Raw genomic sequence first — 12,417 nt, forward strand, 5'->3', positions numbered from 1 at the left:
TTGGGGAAAGAGCAACACCCTGTGGGCTTATGAGCTGCAGCAGCTGTGGTCCTCCTGGCAGCTGTCAAGCCACTTTGCATGTCCGGACTTTGCCTGTGACATGCCTCAGGGTCCAGGGGTCACCCTGCCTCGGCTGTGCTACTACCAACCCCACAACCCATCCCTCCTCACCCACCTAGGCCGGCAACTGTTGTCTCAGTCCGGCCCATAGATCCGGGGCAGGAACTGGGCCAGAGTTCCAAAGCTGAGTTTGAAGCAGAGCAATTTGTGTCAGTCCCTTGGCCAGGTTCCCCAGCAGCTGGGGGGACACCTTGTAAATATTCTTGGGAGTGGGAGGAGGGTTGGAGTCTGTCCTGGGAGCTGGGGCCGGAGAGACTGGAGAGAGGGTCACTTCCTTCCAGGGACTGCCCTGGCCCCCTCCAACCTCCAGGCCAGCATCATCCACATCCACCATGGGACTTTGTGCTCTGACTTCCCTCCTCATCTGGGGCTAGGCACACACAGTCAAACAGGAGTTATTTCTGATTTTATTTATAATATAAAAATGTTCAAGTGTCGACAGTCAGGTGTTCAGACATTTCAGGACAGGATTCCCATTTGTTTCTGTTTGGGTTTTTTTTTTTAAAACAATTACCTTTTTGACAAATTAGCAGTGGATCCAGTTTTTGGGGGTGGGAGGGCAGGACTGGAGAAGAGTGGAAGTCACAGGTGGGTTGGGGGCTGGGAGGCAGCCTGTGAGAAGGAAATGGTGTTACTTTATTGCTAAAAGGGGAATACACTGTCGAGTGGCTCTTCTCGGTCCCAGCGTGACCATGCATCCAATCTAAAGAATCTGAAATGCAAAGGACATGCAGGTGTAAAATAGAAAAGACGACCTGTAAACAAAGGTGCTGCAGAGGACGGAGGGGCGTCCTGGAGGCTGTGGGGGACAGGAGCCGCCAACATTGGGCCCCTGGCAGAGCTGCCACCTCCCTGGGCCCAGGCTCTTGGGGAGACCTTTCTCTGCCCTCCTCCTCTAACAGCTGTGAGTAGCCAGGGCTTCCCCATTCCGGTAGCTGTGTCTTTATCTCCCCCTGGAAGTTACCCCAGCTCCAGCTCCAAGCCTAGGGTCCTGGCCCTCTTCTCCCAGGGGTCGGGAACTCCAGCTCTTGCCTGGGAGCAAAGCTACTTCTATCCTCAGTTCTTCCTCAGGGCCAACCCCTCACGGCCCCCCACCCTCGCCCCCACCAGAACCCCGCAGCCTCTTCTTTCCCTGCTGTCACTCCTAGCACCCCGCAACCAAGACCTCTCCCCCGGAGCCCCAGATGAGCGTACAGCAAAAGGCACCACAAAATAGGTTTCTATTAAAGAGTCAAAAAATTGGCCCATCTCTCTTTTTTTTTGTTGTTGTTTCTTTTTTTTTTCCGAAGCTGTAAATCAGGATGTTACATATAAATAGTTTCCCTATAAAAACGTCTTTGCCGTTAGCTAGTATTATAAGACAATTTTTGCTAAAAAGAAAATAAAACATTTTGTTATACTTTTTTCCTTTTATAGAAAATAAAAATATTTTTATTTATTTTTTCCTCCTTTCTCTCCAGTAGGCGGTCTCTGGTCTCCTTAAAGACAGTGGGGCGGGCGAGGCGGAGGTGCGCGCGGCGGGGCCCTAGAGTGGCGCCGAGTCCTGCTTGGCCCGCGGGGGCGGCCCGCGGCTGTGTCTGCTGCTGGCCCGCGTGCTGTGGCTGTCCAGGGAGTAGTAAGTCCTACTGTCGGCCGCCGGGCACAGTGGCGGCGAGTCCGAGCGCAGCGCGTCGTGCGCCGCGCGCAGGCCCAGGAAAGGCGTGCTCTCGGCCGCCAGCGCCCCGTCCGCGTCGTCCGCGTCGTCGTCCGACGCCGAGGCCGAGCCTCCCCCCGAGCCGCTGCTCAGCGACAGCGAGTCCCGCGCCGCTCTTGCGCGCTGCGCCGCCAGCCCGTTGAGGCGCGAGCGGCGCCAGCGCCGGGGCCCCGCCGACGTCCTGCGGGACGCGCCGCGCGCGCGCGGCCGCGGCGGCGGGGGCGCGCACTCCTGCGTGGTCTCGTACTCGTCGTCCTCGGGGATGCGGAAGGGGCTGGCGGGCAGGCTGCCCAGGCTGCCGCCGAGCGCGCAGGTCCCGCGCCGCGGTCCGGGCCCCGCCGCGGGGTAGTAGTAGCTGTCGTAGCTGCGCTGCATGTCTGCGCCGGGCCCGGGCCCGGGTCCCGGGCCGGGGGGCGCCGGGTGCCGCAGTAACGGCTGCTGCTCCGCCAGGCGGTAACTGATGGGCGCGGCCGGCGGCAGCGACACGGCGTGCGCCGAGTTGGGGGACGTGATCTCGAAAGTCGGCACCTGCGTGGCCAGCGAGTAGTGGAAGTCCACGGGCGAGAGGCGCGCGGGCGTGGTCAGGGCCGACACGTACCTGCGGGGAGAGGCAGAGGCATGGGCCAGGGCCAGGCCGGGCGGGGGAGGGGTTGGGGGAGTTGGGGGTGGGGTAGGGTGGGAGGGGCGGACATAGACTTGCCTTAACCTTGCCCGAGACCCCGCCTGCAAGAATGACGGCGGCAACCGTCAGTGGCCTTATGCAATTTCCTAAACCTCTCCGAGCCTCGGTTTCCTTATCTGTTACGCGGGCGTAACCATGGTGTTCATTCCATAGCTCTGTTGGGATGATGTATCGGGGGATGTGTTAGCCCTTGTGCCTGACCCGGGTGAGCTTCCATGAATGGTCACTTGCTGTGGGAATGCTCACCGTCAAGGGGGTAAGGCTCACACTGGGGTATAGTACATGTTCCATCTGGTTTAGTACGGCAGCTCTGTAAGACCCTTCCGCCAGTCCCATTCTACACACAGGAAACTAACACTCAGAACATTTAAGTAACTTATTCAGGATTTACACAGCCAAGAAGTGGCAGAGGTGGGATGTGACTTGAGGCTAGGCAGGAACCAGGACTCATACTGCCCAATTCCAGAAGCCACTAGTCCCCATTCAGATACCCCTGTGACCTGGACTCACTGCCCCACAAGGGCAATTCCTTCCATGCCCTGATGGCTCCAGTGAGGGAAATACTCCTTCTTATAGTGAAGTCAAAACCTGCTTCGGGGAGTACCAAAATCCCACTGAGGTGTCTCTGCTTGTGGCTACAGACCCATCCCCACACCACCAGCTCCTTCAGAAGTCTGGCCTTGCTAATATCTTCCAGGCTGGATCCCGGGTACCTGTCCCTTTTTGTGCTCACATCCCCCTTGTAAGCCCATCAGCCTTCTGCCCCACCGTTGTCACCTCAGGACGGGGGCCATCCACCTCCATGCTTCCCTTCCAAACTGCACAGCTGGGCACCTCACTGCTCTCTGGAACCAGCCTGGAGTCCCCATTATGATTTTTTCTGCATTGCCTGACTCTTCCCTCTTCCCGCTCCCACTGGCACATCTAATTAACCACCAAGCCCTACCCATTCCCTTCTCTGGAAGCACAGTCTCCACCCCATCCTGGGCCCAGCTGTTCACATGTGGTCACCTGGGTCCACCCCAGGGTCTCTCCTCCTTCACTCTATGCAGTTCCCAGAGCAATCTTGTAAAGTCACAGCTCTGCTGAAGCAGGTCTTCCTGTTTACCCACCCAGGGTCAGTCTCTCTGGCCTCAGCTTGCCTGTTCAGGCCCAGCTCCTCTGCTCCCTACAGCCCACCCTGTTCCAGGCACGTCACTCATCAGCCCTATTCTTAAGTGCCTCTGTTGGAATAGCTCAAGTTGTTCCTGGTGCCTGGAATGCTTTCTTCCTGCTCTCCTGCCTCTCCCCTTCCTACCACCCATTAAGGAGTCTCATTGCTGTGGTTATGATTGATAAATAGCTACACCTAGTGAGCATGAGCTCCATCCCAGGGATGAGGCAAAGAGCTCTGTGCACATGATCTCAGGTGGCCTTCACTTGAACCATGCATAGTAGCTATTGTTCTCCCCGTTCTACAGCTGAGGGAACAAGGTACAGAGGTGATCAGGCTGCCCCAAATCACACAGGTGGAGCTGGGCTTGGAACACCTGGCTGCTTCCCAGAGCCTACAGTCAGACTGGGTCTCTCTGCCCTGCTGTGGTGTCATGTTTAGCACTTTCCATAGGCTGCTGTAAGCTTCCTTGGTTTGTTTCTGTGACTAGGAGCTCCTCAGGAGCAGGAACCTGGCAGGCCATTTCTGGATTTCCAGGCAGGCCTGCCCAGCACAGGGCCTGGCATGGAGTAGGCTGAGTTGAGAGCAGGGGAATATCTGCTCCTCTCCCCACTCCCTGGTCTGGAGTTTTTAGTACTACTCATCTTTCCCTGCTCGCCTCCTACAGACCCCACTTACTGAGGACCACTCAGGGCTGAGCAAGGTGGCAGGGGTGCTGGCCCTTGTGACTCCTGGCTTGGAGTCAGGGAAGAAGGGGCGTTTCGTGGTTCTTACTGCATCCACTGCTTAGGAACCCAACAAGGCCTTGAACTGTGGGACCTTGTTGCTGATACTGCCAAGGCCTGCCATCATTCTTGGCTCATGTCCATCTTGTGCTGGTCAGTGTCCTCAAAGACAATCTCCCCTGCTACTCTTCATTCTACTCCATCTTCGTGTCTTTCTGTTCCTGCTGGGACATGGAGCTTCTAGCATGTATCCTGGTTTGTCCAGAATAGCCCCTGTTTGTTCTTTTTTTTTTTTTTTTTAAATAGAGTCTTGCTCTGTTGCTGAGGTTGGAGTGCAGTGGTGCCATCTTAGCTCACTGCAACCTCTGCCTCCCAGGTGCGAGAGATTCCCTTGCCTCAGCCTCCCAAGTAGCTGTGATTACAGGCATGTGCCACCATGCCCGGCTAATTTTTGTATTTTTAGTAAAGATAGGGGTTTCACCATGTTGGCCAGACTAGTCTCAAACTCCTGACCTCAGGTGATCCATCCGCCTTGGCCTCCCAAAGTGCTGGGATTACAGGTGTGAGCCACCACACCCAGCTCCCTGTTTGTTCTTGATGTTCCAGTGTAACTATTAATAATGTCTTTTTTCTAGTGTGAAAAGTGTCCTGGGAGGACAATTAAATTAGATGGTCACTGTCCACCAGGGTCCACTGGCCCAACTCTAGTCCCAGTCTGTCATTAACATGCTGATGGCTCTGAGGAGGCCATTTCACCTTTTCCAGGACCTTGTTTTCCCATCTGAAAAATGGAGATTAGACTCTCTGGAGTGTTTCTGAGGGGCCCTAAGGGTCAGCCTTGGGCCAGTGGTGCCAGCCCTCTGGCTAAGTGGGCTGGGCATAGGCCAGGGGGTAGGAACTGACCTCTCGCTGTGTGGGGAGTCTCGAAGGGAGTCCACGGAGTCATGGTAAGGTGGCACGGTGGCCCTGCGCCGCTCCTCCAGGTTGTAGGCTGCTGCCCGCCTTGCCCGGGCCTCCACACATGCTGGGCTGTTGCATTTGCTGGTACCCACTGATGATAGCATGATCCCCGACTGAGAGTCGGAAGTCAGGCTCTCAGAACGTTCCAGGCTCCACGTGTGGCTCTCGTGTCTGGGAAAGCCAGATGGGGTGAGACGAGGGGTCAGGAAGGGGCAGGGCTGCCCAGCAGGTGTGGTTCCATGGACCTCCCTGGCTCCTCTTCCACCTCGAGCTCCCTTAGCTCAATGCCCTTCTCCACTCTGGGGTGATGTGGATTGTTGCAAATGCCCAACCCCAGTCTTGGAAGAAGGAGGGCTGGGGTCCCATGCATGGGTGAGCTGTAATGTGCAGAGACCCATTTCTTTCCTCCCTGCAACCAGCCTCCCCCCAGCCTTACCTTAGACCTCCTGTCTGGGACCCTACCACCACCGTGGTCCTTAGCTACCTAGCTCAGAAGCCCAGCCCCAGGGGCCAGTATGTGAGGGCCCTGACTATTTCCTGGTGCTCCCAGGGAAGAAGGGAGCCAGCCATGTTATTTTTGAGCTGTCTGAGCCTTTGTGCTGTGTGGACTGGCCTCTGCAGTTCTGGAGAGGGGGCTAAGATGTGCTGTGATTCCTGTGGCAAACTCAGGGGAGGGTATTGAATAGCTCTGGATGTCGGAGTAAGTGGGCACTTTGCGCCCGATGAAGTTTTTGAGTCTACAAGTTTCCACGGGCCTTGGTGGTGCCTACCTGTGGCTGGAGGTGGGCGTGGCTGTGGAGCAGTGGTGAGAAGGAGAACAGGAGTGGCTCCCAGAGAAGGTGGTCTCAGTTTCTCTCCTGATGACATGGTCTGTGGCTGGCACGTTCTTGGAAATATACTGGAACAGACAGAGTTGGGTGAGAGTTAGTGACTGGGGACCAAATCAACTCTTTCTTGTTGGGGACAGGGAAGTGATGAGCACTGACTGAGCTCCTGGTTGGGGAGACCCACTGGGTGACAGTGACTTGATGTTGGGGCAGCGATGGCTCCAGCAAATCAACCCCCACCCCTTCCTTATGGAAGTGAGCAAAGCAAGGCCAGCCATCCTGATGAGGCAGTGCCTAGCAGGCAAGGCTGGCCATGGGACAGGCTGGCTGCTGCCCTGACCCATCCTTGCAGGGGGCATGAGAAGGCTGGCTGTCCACTGAGGGCTCAGAAGGGGGCTCAGGAAAGCCACTCACATCTGCCATCTGGATCTCCTCTGGGTCCAGCCGGGGGTGGCTGGGCCCATTGGCCAAGCTCCGGTTCTGGTGGGCCGGGCACATGTTCTGCCGGAGGTGGTTGTGCATCTGCTTCCGCTGTTTTCTGCACAAGGGAAGGGAAGGTGAGACTGGCATTCCCCCCACTCGCCAACGATGAACTTCCCTAGCTATCTCCCTAGGGAAACAGCTTTTCCCCCTGCCCAGGGCGGCCATGGCTACTGCTCTTCCCTGTACTCAAGCTGCCCTGCAGCATCACCACCACCTGAATCCAACAGGACCTGAGCGTCGTGGCAGTGAGCTTTGGCTCTGCCCAGAGAGTAGAACTTCGCTCCTTTCTAGCTATGCAACCCCGGGCAAGTTACTTAAGCTCTCCATGTTTCACTTTCCTCATCTATAAGACAGGATGATCATTTATCTGTTCCAAAGACTATTGATGATTAAAAGTATATGAAATATTCAAGCACAGTGCTGACTCCCTCTCTCTCTCCCTCATTCATTCATTTGGTATTTATTGAGTTGTCACTATGTGCCAGACACTGTTTTGGAGCAGAGAAGATAGATAGGTAGATAGGGAATCCATCCTCCTGAAACTTGCAGGCCAGTAGAGGAAGCAGATGGTTAACACATAAACAAAGAAATGAACTAGATATTTTCAATGACGTGCCATGAAGAAAATAAAATGGGTGCTGTGGCTAGGGAGTCAGGGCCTGTGGGACTACTTCAGATTGGCACATATTAAATGCTCAATTTATTTGATATTAAATCTAATCATGTCCCTCCCCTGTTTAAGACCCTTCATTGTGAACTCATGGAGATAGAGAGTAGAAGGATGGTTACCAGAGGTTGGGAAGGGAAGTGGGCGGTTGGGAGGGAGGTGGGGATGGTTCATGGGTACAAAAACTAGTTAGAAAGAAGGAAAAAGACCTAGTATTCGATAGCATATGGGGTGACTATAGTAAATAATAATTTAATTGTACATTTAAAAGAGTATAACCGGATTGCTTGTAACACAAATGTCCATGAGGACCCATCAGTTTGCTCAAGGTCACAAAGGATAAATTCTTGGGGGGATGAATAGAATACATGATATGATTATTATGCATTGCATGCCTGTTTCAAAATATCTAATGTACCCTATAAACATATACACCTACTAAGTACTTGCAAAAATGAAAATAAAACCCCTTTATTGGGCCTTAGTGTCCTGATTCTCTCCCAGCCCTGTCTCTCGCTGCCCACCCAGCACCCCAGCTAGCTGCCTCTGTGGTGAGCTTGTTTCTGATCCCCCACTATGCCCTGCCCTCTCTGGCCTCCTGGCCTTTGCGCATGCCAGGCCATTCACCTGGAATATCTCTCCTCTTCACATGCTAACTCTTGTTTACCTCTCAGGCCCTGGCCTAAATGCTGCTTCCTCAGGGAAACCCTTCCTGCTCCCCAGCCAAGGTTAGGTGCCTCTATAAGGTGTCCCATGACACTGGACCACTTGCTCAGAGCACCGGCCATATACCTGAGGCAGGGCCTGGTGTCCAGCAGGCACTGAATGAATGTTTGTTGAAGAAGTGAGTAAATGCATTGGGGGCAGGACAGGCGGCTTGCTTTTTCTCCAATTCTTGGACTCAGTTTTCCCTCTTGGGCCCAGTCTCCTCTGGGCTCACTGGGCCCCAACTCCCTCCTCACCTTCCTCCAGACTTTCTGGTCCTGGATTAATTCAAGACAAGGCCAGCAGGACTTCAGATGCCACAGATGGGGCAGCATGAGTCCAGATGTGCCTTTGTTGGATAAACCCAGGCACCCTAGCTCGGCATCCAAGGCCCTATGGTGCCATCTGGGTCCCAGCTATCCTTTTAGACTCATGCCCTCTTTTTTCCCGTCCCTGGCCCTTTGCTCCAGCTAGTCTGGGCTGCTCATGCTCCGGGAGTACAGCTGACCCTCATCTGTGCTGTCTTTTAGCTTGTACTGCCCGGCTCCCTCTCTGTTCCCTTATTCTCCTTGCCCCAAGGTTCTGCCCCTACCTCTCTTCTGCCCAGAGGGGGCCCAACCCCGCCTTCTCTGTCCTCTTGTGTCAATTGCTCCCAAGGTGGGGTCAGGCAGTGCTTTGAGGCATCTGTCTGTCTTTGGGAATGCAGCTGTCCTCTCTGCGCTCCTCCACAACACTACCTGGTGCCTGCCCACTTGACAGAGCGCCTGCTCCAGGAGCCTGTGGGGTCAGCTGCACGCTCCTGCTCAGGTCCTCACAGTGTCCTTTGAGGTACATACCAGGATCATTCCCATGAGGAACCATCAATTTGCTCAAGGTTACATGGGAAATAGCAGAGCTGAATTTGAACCCAGATTTGTCTTCTTCCAAACCCTGTGCTCGCGACCATTCTTCGTCAGTGCCCTGGGGCCTGTCTCCCCAACCCTCTGCCTCTACTTCTTTGGCCCCACACCTACCCAGCTGCAGAGGCCCCTGAGGGGTATTTGGGGCCTAGGAGGGTGTAGAGGCCTCCAGTGGAGTGGGGGAGGAGAGCCTCCTTCACAAACATTCTTGGAAGCCCATCCCTTGGCTTGGCCTGTCCCCAGCCCGAGTGCCTGACACTCACTTGGTCTTGCAGTAGGCCACCACACAGACGATGCCCACGACCAGCAGAGCCACGCAGATGCCCGTGATAGTCAGCACCCTCTTCTGGTACAGCTCTTCGGCTTCTGCAGAGGTAGGGGGGATGTGAGGGGTGGGGCAGGAGGCAGACCCAGTGGGGATAGTGGTGCAGAGACCCCTTTGCCCCCAAAGCCATAGGCTCTCCCCAGCTCAGGTCCTGCCCAGCTCCTTTCCATTCCTTCTCTCCCCAGCCAGTTCCTTCCCTCCTGCACGCTCTCTTTTGCCTTCCACTCTCCCACAGCTCCCGCCCACCCATGGATCTGGTCACACACAACTCCCCCTGAGTTCCCCTCCCCAAGCCCCATGGCTGCCCAGAGCACATGAGTGGAAAATGCAGGGGAATGGGAAGGGGTGGAGTGGAGGCAAAGCTCCCGAGGCTGTAGAGCAGGGGAGGACAGCCCAGTCTGGCAGGCAACCCTGCCGTGCTCCACAGTGGTCTGGAAGCTGCAAAGAACCTTGGTGGGCCAAGAGGAGTTGTTTTTCATGGTAGTGATCATGGGAATGCCTTTGTCTATCCTTGCAGCCTGGTCAGGGTGTGGCCCTGGCCCACACCAGGCCTGCTGTCTCTGCTTGTGAGAAGCCCACCAGTGGCACCATGGACCCCTGGCATCTAGGAAAGTACTGGTGTGCAAGGAACAGACCCCACCCTTGCTGAGGAGCTGAGCTAGGCTGGGCCTCAAAGCCCTCCCAAAGGCCAACTGTCCTCTTTACCCTCTGCTGCTGCTGGGGCAACCCCCATCCTTCTAAAACAGAGAAAGCCAGGAGGAAGGAAAAGTAAAAGGTGACAGCGCTAGCTATAGTCAAGGCTACAGCCCAGAGACCCCACCCCTGCACACCACACCTGCTGGCTGTCCCTCCACACTGTGCCCTCCTCCCAGCTCAGGGGGAAGTGGAGGCTGGACCTCAATGCCTTGGCGGAGCCCTGGGAAATGTCCCTAACCTCTTGGGCTTGCAGCATATCCTGCGGCAAAGGTGTACACACCAGGAAACACCCAGGGCTACAAACCCTCCAGACACACAGATATTTCTAACTATGCCTATCTGATTCACAGACAGACCCCTTCACTCACACACACACACCTGCACAAACATATGCACACACACAGAGTTAACACACTCCAGCCATAGGTGCATACACACGGCCATGCCCACTGACACACAGTCGGATCGAGTTGTAAACAACCAGACCTCCACCCTAGGTCCCCATCTCTTGGCTCTGTGCCCACAGCCCTGGCTCTAGCTCTCACGCCCCATTCACCTGCCTCACAGTCAGGCATGTGTCTCCATCACTCCTCTGAGACCACTCTGGTCACAGGCACCAACAACCTCCAGGCCACCAAGTCCTGAGGTCACTTGCTTCCTTCCCAGCTGATCCCCTCCTTCTGGGGCCCACTCCCCCTGGGCTTTGGAATGGTTCTCTCCCTCCTACTTCACTGGCTGACCTGTCTCTGTCTTAGCCATGCTTTCATCTCTTCTACTGGCTGGGAAGGTAGAAGGGCCTGGGCTCAGGTTTCTTTCTTTCCTGCACCTGCCCTCTCTCCCTTAGTGATTTAACTCAGACTCAGATTTTAAATACCATCTATTTGCAGACTCTCAAATTTATATGTCCTGCCCTGACTGCTCCCTGAAGTCTGATTGTGCCAGATGGCCCTCCATCGAGTCTGCACCCATTGGCAGCCTCTGTCCCATCAGACATGGATGACAGGACTGGTTCCCCTCACTCCATGCTGTTATCAGACTTGTTGAGTTTGCCATTCCAGGGGGTGAACTGTGCTGTCTCAGTGTAGTTTTTATTTCCATTTCACTCATGAGTGAGGTTGAGCATTTTTCCTATTGGAGTCATCTGTGTTCCCTTTCTGCTTGCTATTCATGTCCTTTTCTCTGCAGGCATTTAATCAGTTGCATCCTGCTTGGGCCGTTTTGGGTTCCAGACTCATGCATCCAAGGGTCATGACCAAACAGAACCCCTGATTCCTTACCCTCTTTCCAAACTCTTCTTCAACTCTTCCCAGCTCATGGGTGCAGCACCACTTTTCCTGTTGCTCAGGGCCCACACCTTGGGCTCATTCTTGATTACTCCCTTTCTTCCCACCTACCCTGATGCCAGATCCAGCTGCAAGTCCTCGCAGCTCCTCTTCCCAAGTAGATCCTGATTGAGCCTTACCATTTCCATTGCTTCCAACTTAGTCCAGGATGGTGTCACCTCTCACCTGGAGATGGTCACCTTCTGACGGGTCTTTCTGCTTCCACTCCTCCCCACCCTGCCCCCAGCCCAGGCTATTGTCCATCCAAAGCTACATTTATTTACAGCCATAAAGCAGATCATTTTACTCCCCTGTTTAGAAACTCAAGACGGTTTCCCACTGCGACTCGAATGCAACCCAAAGCCTTACCATGGCCTCTGAGGCCCCCGGCTGCTTGGTCCCAGCCTTCCTTTTGGATCTCATCTGTGGTCCTCTCCCTGTGTTCACTGTGCTTCAGAGCTGCAGGAAGTCTCTCCATCCACTGAACAAGGCAAGCCCACTCCAACCACACGATCTCTATACCTGCTGTGCCGCCCTCTGCAGGACTCCCCCCTGGTTGTTTACAGGGTTGGCCACTTTTCATCAGGTCTTAAAACAGATGTCACCTCCTCAGATAAGCCTTCCCTGACCACTTAGCTACACTAGCACCCCACTCCAGCCAGGCACTATCCCATTACCTCATTTTATTTTCTGTGCAGCACTGAACACCACCTGATGTCTTTCCTGTTTGCTTGTCACCTGTGAATGTGAGCCCAGGAGGGCAGGGACTGTGTGTCGGGTAAATTCTGTTCCATAGATGTTTGTTGCATTGGTGAGTGGGTGAATATACAGACCAGCCTTATAGACACTGACATATGTGCACACTCATACTCATCTCCACGCACTCACAGTTCCACCTGCACAATGTTCAACCCTTGACACAAAGGCATTCCACAGCCCCTCCCACCTGCTGCCAATCCTGCCCTGAGAGACCTCACAAGGTATATACTCTCAACAACACACACGTACCTGCAGATTCACCCCTGTGCACCCTGCCACCATCACAGACCCCACATAGACTCAATGCCTCTCCCACCACCCCATCACAGCCAGTTGCTATAGACGGATGCACTCTTTTTTTTTTTTTTTTTTTTTTTTTTTTTTTTGGGGTGTTTTTTTTT

At 54.6% G+C, this 12,417-nt stretch overlaps 1 protein-coding gene across 5 annotated transcripts in view; it reads right to left on the reverse strand.

Moving 5' to 3' along the window:
• Positions 1-507: 507 nt before the first annotated feature.
• NRG2 (neuregulin 2) overlaps positions 508-12,417 on the reverse strand; it is a 198,389-nt gene continuing 186,479 nt past the window's right edge. For all 5 annotated transcript variants that reach the window (XM_025388795.1, XM_025388794.1, XM_025388792.1 and 2 more), the window contains 5 exons: positions 9,178-9,280; positions 6,575-6,698; positions 6,104-6,231; positions 5,277-5,504; positions 508-2,411 (listed from right to left, as the gene is read on the reverse strand). In XM_025388795.1, coding sequence (XP_025244580.1) covers positions 1,646-2,411; positions 5,277-5,504; positions 6,104-6,231; positions 6,575-6,698; positions 9,178-9,280 — 1,349 coding nt within the window. In that variant the 3' untranslated portion in view covers positions 508-1,645. The remainder of the gene's footprint in view (positions 2,412-5,276; positions 5,505-6,103; positions 6,232-6,574; positions 6,699-9,177; positions 9,281-12,417) is intronic.

Source organism: Theropithecus gelada, chromosome 6 (genome assembly GCF_003255815.1).
Source record: "Theropithecus gelada isolate Dixy chromosome 6, Tgel_1.0, whole genome shotgun sequence".
NCBI classification, from domain to species: Eukaryota; Metazoa; Chordata; class Mammalia; order Primates; family Cercopithecidae; genus Theropithecus; species Theropithecus gelada.